Source organism: Quercus suber, unplaced genomic scaffold, assembly GCF_002906115.3.
Source record: "Quercus suber isolate HL8 unplaced genomic scaffold, Cork oak 2.0 scaffold_196, whole genome shotgun sequence".
Classification (NCBI taxonomy): domain Eukaryota; kingdom Viridiplantae; phylum Streptophyta; class Magnoliopsida; order Fagales; family Fagaceae; genus Quercus; species Quercus suber.
This window is the reverse complement of record NW_027069654.1, coordinates 782,191-792,537: the sequence shown is the minus strand read 5'-3', so window position 1 is coordinate 792,537 and position 10,347 is coordinate 782,191. Positions and strand designations below refer to the sequence as shown.

General features: G+C 45.1%; 2 protein-coding genes across 2 annotated transcripts; one reads left to right on the top strand and one right to left on the bottom strand.

The window, feature by feature from the left end:
• The first annotated feature begins 814 nt into the window (after positions 1 to 814).
• Positions 815 to 5,911, top strand: LOC136069905 (uncharacterized). Its single transcript, XM_065779008.1, has one exon. The coding sequence runs from the start codon at positions 815 to 817 to the stop codon at positions 5,909 to 5,911; it is 5,097 nt and encodes a 1,698-aa protein (XP_065635080.1).
• A 1,021-nt stretch (positions 5,912 to 6,932) lies between these two features.
• Positions 6,933 to 8,755, bottom strand: LOC136069909 (uncharacterized). The gene is made up of 4 exons (XM_065779025.1): positions 8,335 to 8,755; positions 8,063 to 8,233; positions 7,526 to 7,974; positions 6,933 to 7,442 (listed from the first exon to the last, which is right to left on the bottom strand). The coding sequence occupies exons 1-4, from the start codon at positions 8,615 to 8,617 to the stop codon at positions 6,933 to 6,935; spliced, it is 1,413 nt and encodes a 470-aa protein (XP_065635097.1). The 5' UTR covers positions 8,618 to 8,755.
• Between the last annotated feature and the right edge of the window lie 1,592 nt (positions 8,756 to 10,347).

Below are 10,347 nucleotides of genomic sequence, written 5' to 3'. Positions count from 1 at the left end.
GTCTACAGAAAGAGAAGAAAGATAAGGAAAATGAGCATAGCCAAGTTGTCTCGTCCCTTCTTTAGGAACGGACGAGTAATGTCTCGTCCGTGGTTCCTTTAGGGCGGACGAGGATGCTCTCGTCCGCCACAGAGGACGGACGAGGAAAGCATGGTCTTGCCGTGGCTCGTCCACCCTTAATTAGGGATAGACGAGCCAAGCATCCTTAACCAAAAATGATCGAAACCTCCATTTGCTCGTAAAGGGGCATCGTTTCAGATGAAACGACGTCTAAGGAAGTTGTGGAAGTTACCTCTGATTTCGGTGAACTCCTTGACAATAGGAGCGGTTATCAAAGCCAATAACCGTTCCACACACTATATAAACGTGATCCTGCGTGAAGGTAAGGGGATTCGAACATTTTGACTTAGGACCTAGAGAAGGAAGAAAACACTTTAGATATTTCTCCTCTCCATTCAAGCCTTCTAACTTCATCATCGGAGGGTTATAGGCCGGCCTCCACCGGTCTTCACTCTGATTGGTTTTGGTTTTACAGGACCCAGTTCTCCAAATTGACGAAGTCTGAAGATTTCCAACCCACAGATCTTCCAGTATTATCAGTTGGCGCCGTCTGTGGGGAACTCGTAGTTGTCGCTCTTGAACTTGTTTAGTTCTGCGAGTTCTTTCTCACAAGAAAGGGTTTGAGATGGTTCGGACTAGATCAAGGGCAACTAGCCCGGGTCCTCAACAGAGTAGGGATGCGTCGAGTAATCCCCATCGCGATCGACAATCTGCACCCAATGTGCAGGCCTCACCTGTTCAGCATATGCAGTCGATGGCGGCTGCGATGGCGGAGTTAACTCGCCAAAATCAGGAGTTACGGAGAGAAGTTAACTTAAGAAGGCAGACACATCAAGAGCAGGATGAAGAAGGGCCAATCCAGGACCAAGAGGGCAGGGAGAACTTTCATCGCGGGAGCCCATCAAGGGATACCACTTCACGAAGGGCATCTGACTTGAAGAAAGAGATGGATCAGATGAAGAAGGCTATGGACGAGATGAAGGAGAATATGAGGAGGGCAAATCCAGTGGAAGATTTGGTACATAGAACTGACTCTCCTTTTACGGCCTCCATCAATGGCCATCCCCTACCACCGAAGTTTAAAATGCCTTCTTTGGATTCATACGATGGGAATCGGGATCCTTTTGATCACATTGCCACCTTCAAGACCACTATGCATCTGCAAGGTGTTCCGGATGAAATAATGTGCAGAGCCTTTCCCACCACTCTCAAGGGTCCGGCCAGAGTATGGTTCAGCAAACTACCCCCGAATTCAGTAAGTTCTTTTGGAGAATTAAGCAAGCTGTTTGTTAATAACTTTATAGGGGGTCAGCGTCATAGACGATCCACTTCCAGTTTGTTAACGATAGAACAGGGGGAGAATGAAAGCTTGCGTTCCTTCATTACACGCTTCAATAGAGAAGCCCTGACCGTGGACGAGGTAGATGATAAGCTATTGTTGGCAGCCTTCCATAACGGAGTCAATTCAGATTTGTTCATACATAAACTTTATGAGAAGGAACCTCAGTCTATGGCAGAACTCGTCCATTCAGCCCAAAACTTTATGAATGCAGAAGATGCTATTATAGCTAAGAAGAGGAAGAGGGCTGAGAGGGTAGAATCAAATCCTTCTCGTCAGTCCGACCAAGGTCCTCGTCCAAAGAAGGGACGAACGGAGGATAAGAAAGATCGAGAAAAGAGGGCAGGTCCGTCAACAAGGAATCAGCACTACACTCCTTTAAGTGTGCCACTTGAGCAGGTCCTCATGCAAATCAAAGACGAGCCTTCCTTAAAGTGGCCGGAGAAGATGAAGGGAGATCCCAATAAGCGCAATAGGAACAAATATTGTCGCTTCCACAGGGATCATGGGCACGACACGGACGAGTGTTTTGATCTGAAACAGCAGATTGAGAATCTCATCAGGCAAGGGAAGTTGAAAAATTTCCTAGGACGAGATCACAGAGACGAGAAACTAAAAGCCAAAGTAGAAGAACCGTCGCGGCCACCGCTTGGAGAAATAAGAATCATTCTGGGGGGAAGTTCTGCAGGACAGTCGTCTAAGTCGAAGAAAGCCTACCTGAAAGCAGTGCAGAGTGTGCAGCTTTCTGGACGATCGCCAAATGCAGGGACCATGGACGAGCAAGCAATTACCTTCACGGACGAGGATGCAAAGAAAGTCCATCACCCTCATGATGATGCTATTGTTATCACTCTCCTTATTGCAGATTACAAGACAAGAAGGGTGTTGATTGATAATGGAAGTTCAGCTGATATCTTGTACTTTCCAGCTTTTCAGCAGATGAGACTGGGACGGGACTTACTCCGTCCAACAAGCTCCCCCCTAGTTGGTTTTGGTGGAATGAAGGTGCAACCAGTAGGTAGTATTTCATTACCAGTGACGGTGGGGGCGTATCCGCAGCAAGTTACCATGGAAGTGAGTTTCCTCGTGGTTGATTGTTCGTCTTCCTACAATGCAATAATTGGGAGGCCAACCTTGAACAGATGGAAGGCAGTTACATCTACTTATCATTTGTCGGTCAAGTTCCCAACGGAACATGGGGTAGGCCAAGTACAAGGAGACCAATTAGCTGCAAGAGAGTGTTATCTGGCTATGCTGGCTGCGGACGAAGAGATTCAAGCAATGAATATCGAAGAAAGGAGGGTGACGGCAGAACCCATTGAGGCTTTGGAAAATGTTCCTTTAGATGATGATGACCCTGAGAGGTGTACCAGGGTTGGAGCAGATCTGGAAGCAACAATTAAGAAAGATCTAATTTGTTTTTTGAAAAGAAATAAGGACGTATTTGCTTGGAGTCACGAAGATATGCCGGGCATAGATCCCAGTGTTATTACCCACCATCTGAGTGTAAGCCCTTCCTCCAAGCCAGTGCGGCAAAAGAAAAGGGTGTTTGCTCCAGAGAGAGATAATGCCGTCAAGGAAGAAGTTCAGAAGCTGATTGTGGCAAAGTTCATTCGAGAGGTATATTATCCTGAGTGGCTGGCCAACGTGGTAATGGTCAAAAAAGCGAATGGCAAGTGGAGGATGTGCGTTGATTTCACTGACCTGAACAAGGCTTGCCCAAAGGACAGTTATCCACTACCACGCATTGATCAATTGGTAGACTCCACCGCCGGCCATAAGTTGCTCAGTTTCCTCGATGCCTTCTCTGGTTACAATCAAATTAGAATGGACGAGGCGGACCAAGAGAAGACGTCCTTTATCACCAGTCAGGGACTGTTCTGTTATGAAGTAATGCCATTCGGCCTAAAGAATGCTGGGGCGACATACCAACGCCTGGTCAACCACATGTTCCGCCCGCAGATCGGGAGGAATATGGAAGTGTACATAGATGATATGTTAGTGAAAACCCAAGACGAGGAGAAACACTTGATCGATCTGCAGGAAACATTTGACACGTTGAGGCAATATCACATGAAGTTGAATCCTAGCAAGTGTGCATTTGGGGTATCGTCGGGGAAGTTCCTAGGGTTTATGGTTTCCTATAGAGGAATTGAAGCAAACCCTGACAAAATTCAAGCAATATTGACTATGAAGCCCCCTAGTAATGTGAAAGAAGTTCAGTCCCTCACCGGACGAGTTGCCGCCCTCAACAGGTTTGTCTCTAAAGCTACAGATAAGTGTTTGCCATTTTTTAAAGTTCTCAAAAAAGCATTTGAATGGACCGATGAGTGCCAAAAAGCTTTTGAAGATTTGAAGAGTTATCTTAGCCAAGCCCCGTTATTAAGCCCGTCTGTGTCCGGAGAAGAGTTATACTTATATTTGGCAGTCACCCCACATGCCATAAGTTCAGCACTGGTGAGGGAAGAAAACAAGGTGCAGAAACCTGTGTACTACACCAGCAAAGCATTGAGGGGAGCAGAAGGACGGTACCCGCTAATGGAAAAATTAGCTTTTGCGTTGGTGACGGCTTCCAGAAAGCTAAGGCATTATTTTCAAGCTCATATCATTAACGTTATGACAGACCACCCACTAAAGAAAGCCATGAACAAGTTAGAGGCTGCAGGACGTTTGATACAATGGGCCGTCGAACTCAGTGAATTTGACATCAAGTATCAACCGAGGCATGCCATAAAAGCTCAAGCCCTAGCAGATTTCATTGCGGAGTTTACTTCGAATTGTGATGAGGTGGGTGAAAAAGCAAGTATCAAGTGGGTAGTTTATGTGGACGGTTCGTCTACACAATATGCGGGAGGAGTAGGTGTGGTCCTGCAATCTCCGGAAGGAGACAAGTTGAAGTACAGAGTTCGTTTGCAATACCAGACAACGAACAATGAAGTCGAGTATGAAGCACTTCTCAAAGGGATGGAATTAGCTAAGTCCGTTGAAGCAAAGTCACTCCTCGTCTTGGGAGATTCTCAGCTAATCATGGGCCAGATAAATGGCGAGTTTGAAGCTAAGGGAGAGCGCATGAGGAAGTATCTAAACAAAGTGACGCGACTTGTTAAAAAGTTTGAAGAAGTTAGCTTTATTCAAATCCCAAGGGAGGAAAACATGGAAGCTGATGCTCTAGCGAAAGAAGCCTCGTCCAGCGAAGCTGCAGACAAGTTTGATGAAATCCAGTATATGCCGAGTGTAGATATCCCAGAAGTGAAACAGGTGGAAAATGGAATGAATTGGATGGTCCCAATTGTGTCATACTTAAAAGACGGACGACTTCCGGATGAAAAAGGCGAAGCTAGAAAGCTGAGAGCGAAGGCAGCACGATATGTTCTTATGGACGAGATTCTCTACCGAAGAGGTTTTTCCCAGCCTTATCTCAGATGTTTGGCCCCAGACGAGGCCAACTACATACTCAGGGAAATTCATGAGGGAGCATGTGGCAATCATTCAGGTGCCAGATCGCTCGTCCATAAAGTCGTCCGTGCAGGATATTATTGGCCAAATATGCAAGCTGACGCTAAGTCCTACGTCAAGGTATGCGACCAATGCCAAAGATTCAGCAGTGTCCCCAGGCAACCATCAGAGTTTTTGACTCCAATGACGGCCCCGTGGCCTTTCGCACAGTGGGGACTGGATATCTTAGGTCCATTTCCACTGGGTGTAAGGCAAATGAAATTCCTTGTGGTTGGTATTGATTATTTTACCAAGTGGGTAGAAGCAGAGCCTTTGGCCAACATCACACAGCAGAATGTCAAGAACTTTGTATGGAAAAATATTGTATGTAGATTTGGGGTGCCTAGGGTGCTGGTATCGGACAATGGAAAGCAATTTGACAACGCAGTTTTCAGAGATTTCTGTGTACACTTTGGCATTCAAAATCATTACTCTTCACCAGCCCACCCACAAGCTAATGGCCAGGCAGAAGTTGCAAACCGATCCTTGTTGAAGATAATCAAGACTCGGCTTGAGGGGGCTAAGGGAGTATGGCCAGATGAGCTTCCAGGCGTTCTGTGGGCATATAGAACGACAGTGAGAACTCTTACAGGAGAGACTCCTTTTAGGCTAGCATATGGATCCGAAGCAGTCATACCCGCTGAAGTGCACGTCGCCAATCATAGGGTGATGACCTACCAGGACGAATCTAATGAGGAACAACTACGTCTGAACCTCGACTTGATAGACGAGGTAAGGGCGGACGCCGAGCAAAGGATGGCAAGGTATAAAAATCTCATGGCTAGGAGATATGATGCAATGGTGAAACCAAGGCGATTCAACATAGGGGACCTTGTCTTAAAAAGGGTTTCCTTAGCGACAAAGAACCCAGCTCATGGGAAGTTGGGACCAAATTGGGAAGGCCCCTATAAAGTCGTCAATTGCAAAAGACAGGGTTCCTATTACTTAGAAACTCTTGATGGAAGGAAGTTGGAGCATCCATGGAATGTGGAACACTTGAGGAAGTATTACCAGTAGAACATCAGCCTGGACGAGCTCAGCAACTAAACTTTATTACTACTATTATTATATTATTTGGTGTGGTTTTGTTATGTTAAAGTTATGGACGGCGTTATAGTTTATGTTTAAATAAAGGCATTGGCCTAAAGAGCCTGCCTCGTCTTTGAACAATGCTTATGATATGAATGGTATTTGTGGAATGTACATAATGTTGTGTAATTTACTAACTCCCATACTACATTCGTTTGAAGTTTACAAGGGAAAAGCATTAAGGCATTCTCGTCCATATCAAAGGACGAAGCAAAGCCTCAAATCCCAAAGGGAAAAGCATTAGGGCGTCCTCGTCCATATCAAAGGACGAAGCAAAGCCTTAAGTCCCAAGGGAACATTAGGGCGTCCTCGTCCTTGTCAGAGGACGAAGCAAAGCTTTAAATCCCAAGCAAACTCGTCCAAAGCGCTTTTGCTCATGTACTTAAAGGTAGCGTTTTAACTTGGGTCATGGACGAGAGAAACATCTGGTTATATTTTACTTAAGGCTTTTCGTTAAAACAATCCAAAAAACGGACGAGTAAAATGAAAGCCTTAAGGTTCCAAAGCATAAAAAATTGGGCTTTTTGTTAAAACAATCCAAGTTATGGACGAGTGCAATGAAAGCCTTCAGTTTTTAAGAATAAAAATTAGCCAAGTCCATAAACAAGGCAGGCTGGTTTTTATCATCTTTAACAGGTCCCTAGACCAGTTATGTTGTATTGCTACCATGTCACATGAAGAAACTACATTTGAAATTCAAATAAAAATGGTAGACAAATATACACGCAGAATGGACGAAGTTGGACAAGTAAAATAAATAAAGCTCGTCCATACATATGCCACGAGAATAACATTTGAGTGTATCTAACGTTCACAAATAAAAACTTCTGCACAATAAACTTGTTTAAAACCTCGTCCTAAAATCATGGACGAGGAAAATGTATTGAGATTACATAGGTGGTCACAAAATGGATCAAACAGAAGTGCATAAAAAAAAAAGGAAGTCTTTCTAGGGAGAAACGTTGGGGGCGTCCTGAGGGGGCAAAGTTGTAGCGTCATCTTCAACATTGACGTCGTCGGAGCCAGTCTGGACGAGAGAACTAGTGGCAGCAGCGTTCAGGTTAAGGAGAATAGAACTGAAGTCAACGTCAGGAAACCTTTCCACAGCTTCACTTCTGAAATCCTCAAACCCCGCTGCGTAATTAGTGTCCAAGACTTCAGTATACTGCGTGGACGACTTGAATTCAGCCACTGCATCCTCCTTTGCGTTGGAAAGAAGGGCATCATACTCGTCATTCTTCTTCTGTAAGGCCTCAAGACGAGAATCCTTCTCTGCAGCACTATTTCTTAGCTCCTCAACCAATGTTTTCAGCTCCTTTACCTCGTCCGTGGTCTTACCAGCCACTTCAGCCCATTGCCTTGCCTCAGCTTTTAACTCCTGGACCCTCGTCTCTAGCAGGATCCTCGTCTTGTCCAACCCCGTTGCTTGCCTGGACGCTGCTATAAACTTTGACATCCCCTGTGAAAAAGAAACAAGTTAAAAACGAAAAGGAAAGAGAGACAAGGGAGGAAGGTAAATCATAGATTAGGACGAGGTATTACCTTGAAGAGATCATGAACACCAGAATGTTCAAAATCTCTAAGGGACATATCATAGCATACATTTATGTCCTCGTCCGTCACAGCCTGCTTAAAGCGTTCCCAAGCTAAGTCTTCATTCTCAATGATATTGGAGGGAGCCGTCCTGGGAGGCTGAGACGGAGTCGACACGGTCCTGGACGGAGTGGCTTGGGACGGAGTGGTCTCAGCTGGAGTGGACGAGTCCACATCAACTATTTGCGTAGGCCGCTGAGACGAGGGAGGTTTGACCACTTGAGACAAGTTGGGCTTGGCCTTTTTACCTCGACGACTGGGGAGATTCCCCAAGTCTAAGTTCCTTGACAAGTTTTTCCTTTTCTCCCCAGTCGAAGGACGAGTCTGGACATCGCCTTCTGGACGATCACCCTCAGTAACCACCTCTTTTCCTCTATTTCCCTTCATCGTTGCCATCCCTTGTTATAAAGACAAAAAGAGGGAACAGAAGATAAAAATACCTGTAAAAGCAAGGAACAAAATGCAAGGACGATAAAGACAACTTACTCTTTCTAACTGTGACCTCGTGTGCAATAGCCTCGTCGGACGGATTAGGACCTAAACCCCACTTGGCGAGGCGTCTAAGTGAGACCAAAGAGTGAAAGTCCCTATCCGCGTGAAGACGAGCTCTGTGGACGCGGTCACGGAAAAACTTGCTTAGGGACGGACGTTCAACAGCTGAAAAAATGAAAACATGCACTCCTGTTAATTGGCCGTTGATATTTAAGATGAATAAATTATAAAGACACAAGTGAAAAAGAACAAGGGGAATGACTTACCTTCAGGACGAAGGTTTCCTAGGTCCCCAGTACAACGGCCAAACGAGTCCTGGCCAACGTCTACAGGGGTTCCAGCCCAGAAGCCAGAGACGAAGAAAAATTCCGTCTTCCATTTCCTGTCAGACGAGGCCAAGGACTTGATCAACCTACAGTCTTTGCCCCTGGCTGTAAATTGATAGAAGCCAGGGGATTGGTGTATCTCTGAAGGTTTGTAGCAGAAAAGGAACTCGTCCACAGTAAGAGGACGGTCCCTTCCAAATACTTCATTCCACAAAACTTGCATTGAGACAATTAGTCTCCATGCATTTGGATTAAACTGACATATACCTAAACCTAACCTAGTTAACAACTCTCTAGTGAAGGCGTTTAAAGGGAATCTTAAACCCCCCAAGAGGTAAGCTTCATAGACGCCAATCCCAAAGCGAGGGTTGCAACACCATTCTCCTCAGACGGGTATCCTTGGGTTAAACTCGTCTGGAATTTGGTACCACTCCCTAAGGTTTTTCAGTCTCTGCTCGTCCGTCTTGGAGGGGATATCTATCGCACAACTATATACGGTAACTTCTTCTTCATCTAAGGTATTAGGACGAGGGTCAGCGGACGAAGTACCAGCCCGGGACCCAGAGGTCTTCCTAAGTTGTTCTTGTAAAACTTCTATAGGAAGCCCAGGGACGCCAGAGACGTACTCCTCGTCCGTGGTGTTCCCCCCACTACTACTACTATCGCTACTAGAATTATAACTACTCTCGTCATTATATTCGTCTATAGCCTTATCTATACTATCACTAGACGAGGAAAGTACAATGTCTACCATCTTAAACAAGAATGCTAAGGACAAGAAAAAGAGAAATACCTGGATCTAGGACGAAGGAAGGCTATAGACGCGTGAAGCTTCTAAACGAGTATCTAAGACGAGGAGGGACAAGGAAAGAAATTTCAGAAATGGAGAGGGTACTGGAGGTATTCCACTATTTATAAGGAGAAAGCTCAGGCATCTGAAGCGACGTCACCCAGTCATTAAGGGACACGTGGCATACTCCTCGGGCAGATCAATCGACGAGATTTTTCCACCAACCAATTTTTGACACGTAGCACATCTAACTGCTACTAACACACCTTTTTTATCTTAGGACGACCCAATGAACAAGGGGGCAACTGATGATGCTACAAAATTATACCACCTTAAATTGTCCATATGGCTCGTCTACAGAAAGAGAAGAAAGATAAGGAAAATGAGCATAGCCAAGTTGTCTCGTCCCTTCTTTAGGAACGGACGAGTAATGTCTCGTCCGTGGTTCCTTTAGGGCGGACGAGGATGCTCTCGTCCGCCACAGAGGACGGACGAGGAAATCATGGTCTTGCCGTGGCTCGTCCACCCTTAATTAGGGATAGACGAGCCAAGCATCCTTAACCAAAAATGATCGAAACCTCCATTTGCTCGTAAAGGGGCATCGTTTCAGATGAAACGACGTCTAAGGAAGTTGTGGAAGTTACCTCCGATTTCGGTGAACTCCTTGACAATAGGAGCGGTTATCAAAGCCAATAACCGTTCCACACATTATATAAACGTGATCCTGCGTGAAGGTAAGGGGATTCGAACATTTTGACTTAGGACCTAGAGAAGGAAGAAAACACTTTAGATATTTCTCCTCTCCATTCAAGCCTTCTAACTTCATCATCGGAGGGTTATAGGCCGGCCTCCACCGGTCTTCACTCTGATTGGTTTTGGTTTTACAGGACCCAGTTCTCCAAATTGACGAAGTCTGAAGATTTCCAACCCACAGATCTTCCAGTATTATCATATAATATTGTTGATATTTTTATTTCAGTGCCTCGAAGATTCTTGTCTTAATTAGTCAAGATAAACAAATATCAAGTGTATAAATAAATGGGGAAAAGGACCATCCATGTGACATGGAGTAGAAATATATTATAAGATTGCACCTAGCCTAGCTAACTGCGGTTATAGGGCAATATTGTCGTGAATAATTTGCACTTTGTTTGAAATGACTT

Coding starts and splice junctions, on each gene's coding strand:
- LOC136069905 (XM_065779008.1), top strand. CDS start 815: ATGGCGGCTGCGATGGCGGAGTTAACTCGCCAAAATCAGGAGTTACGG.
- LOC136069909 (XM_065779025.1), bottom strand. CDS start 8,617: ATGCAAGTTTTGTGGAATGAAGTATTTGGAAGGGACCGTCCTCTTACT. Junction 7,975..8,062: donor CGAGGTCACAGTTAGAAAGA/GTAAGTTGTCTT, acceptor CTTTATAACAAG/GGATGGCAACGATGAAGGGA. Junction 7,443..7,525: donor GTGTTCATGATCTCTTCAAG/GTAATACCTCGT, acceptor TCTTTTTCACAG/GGGATGTCAAAGTTTATAGC.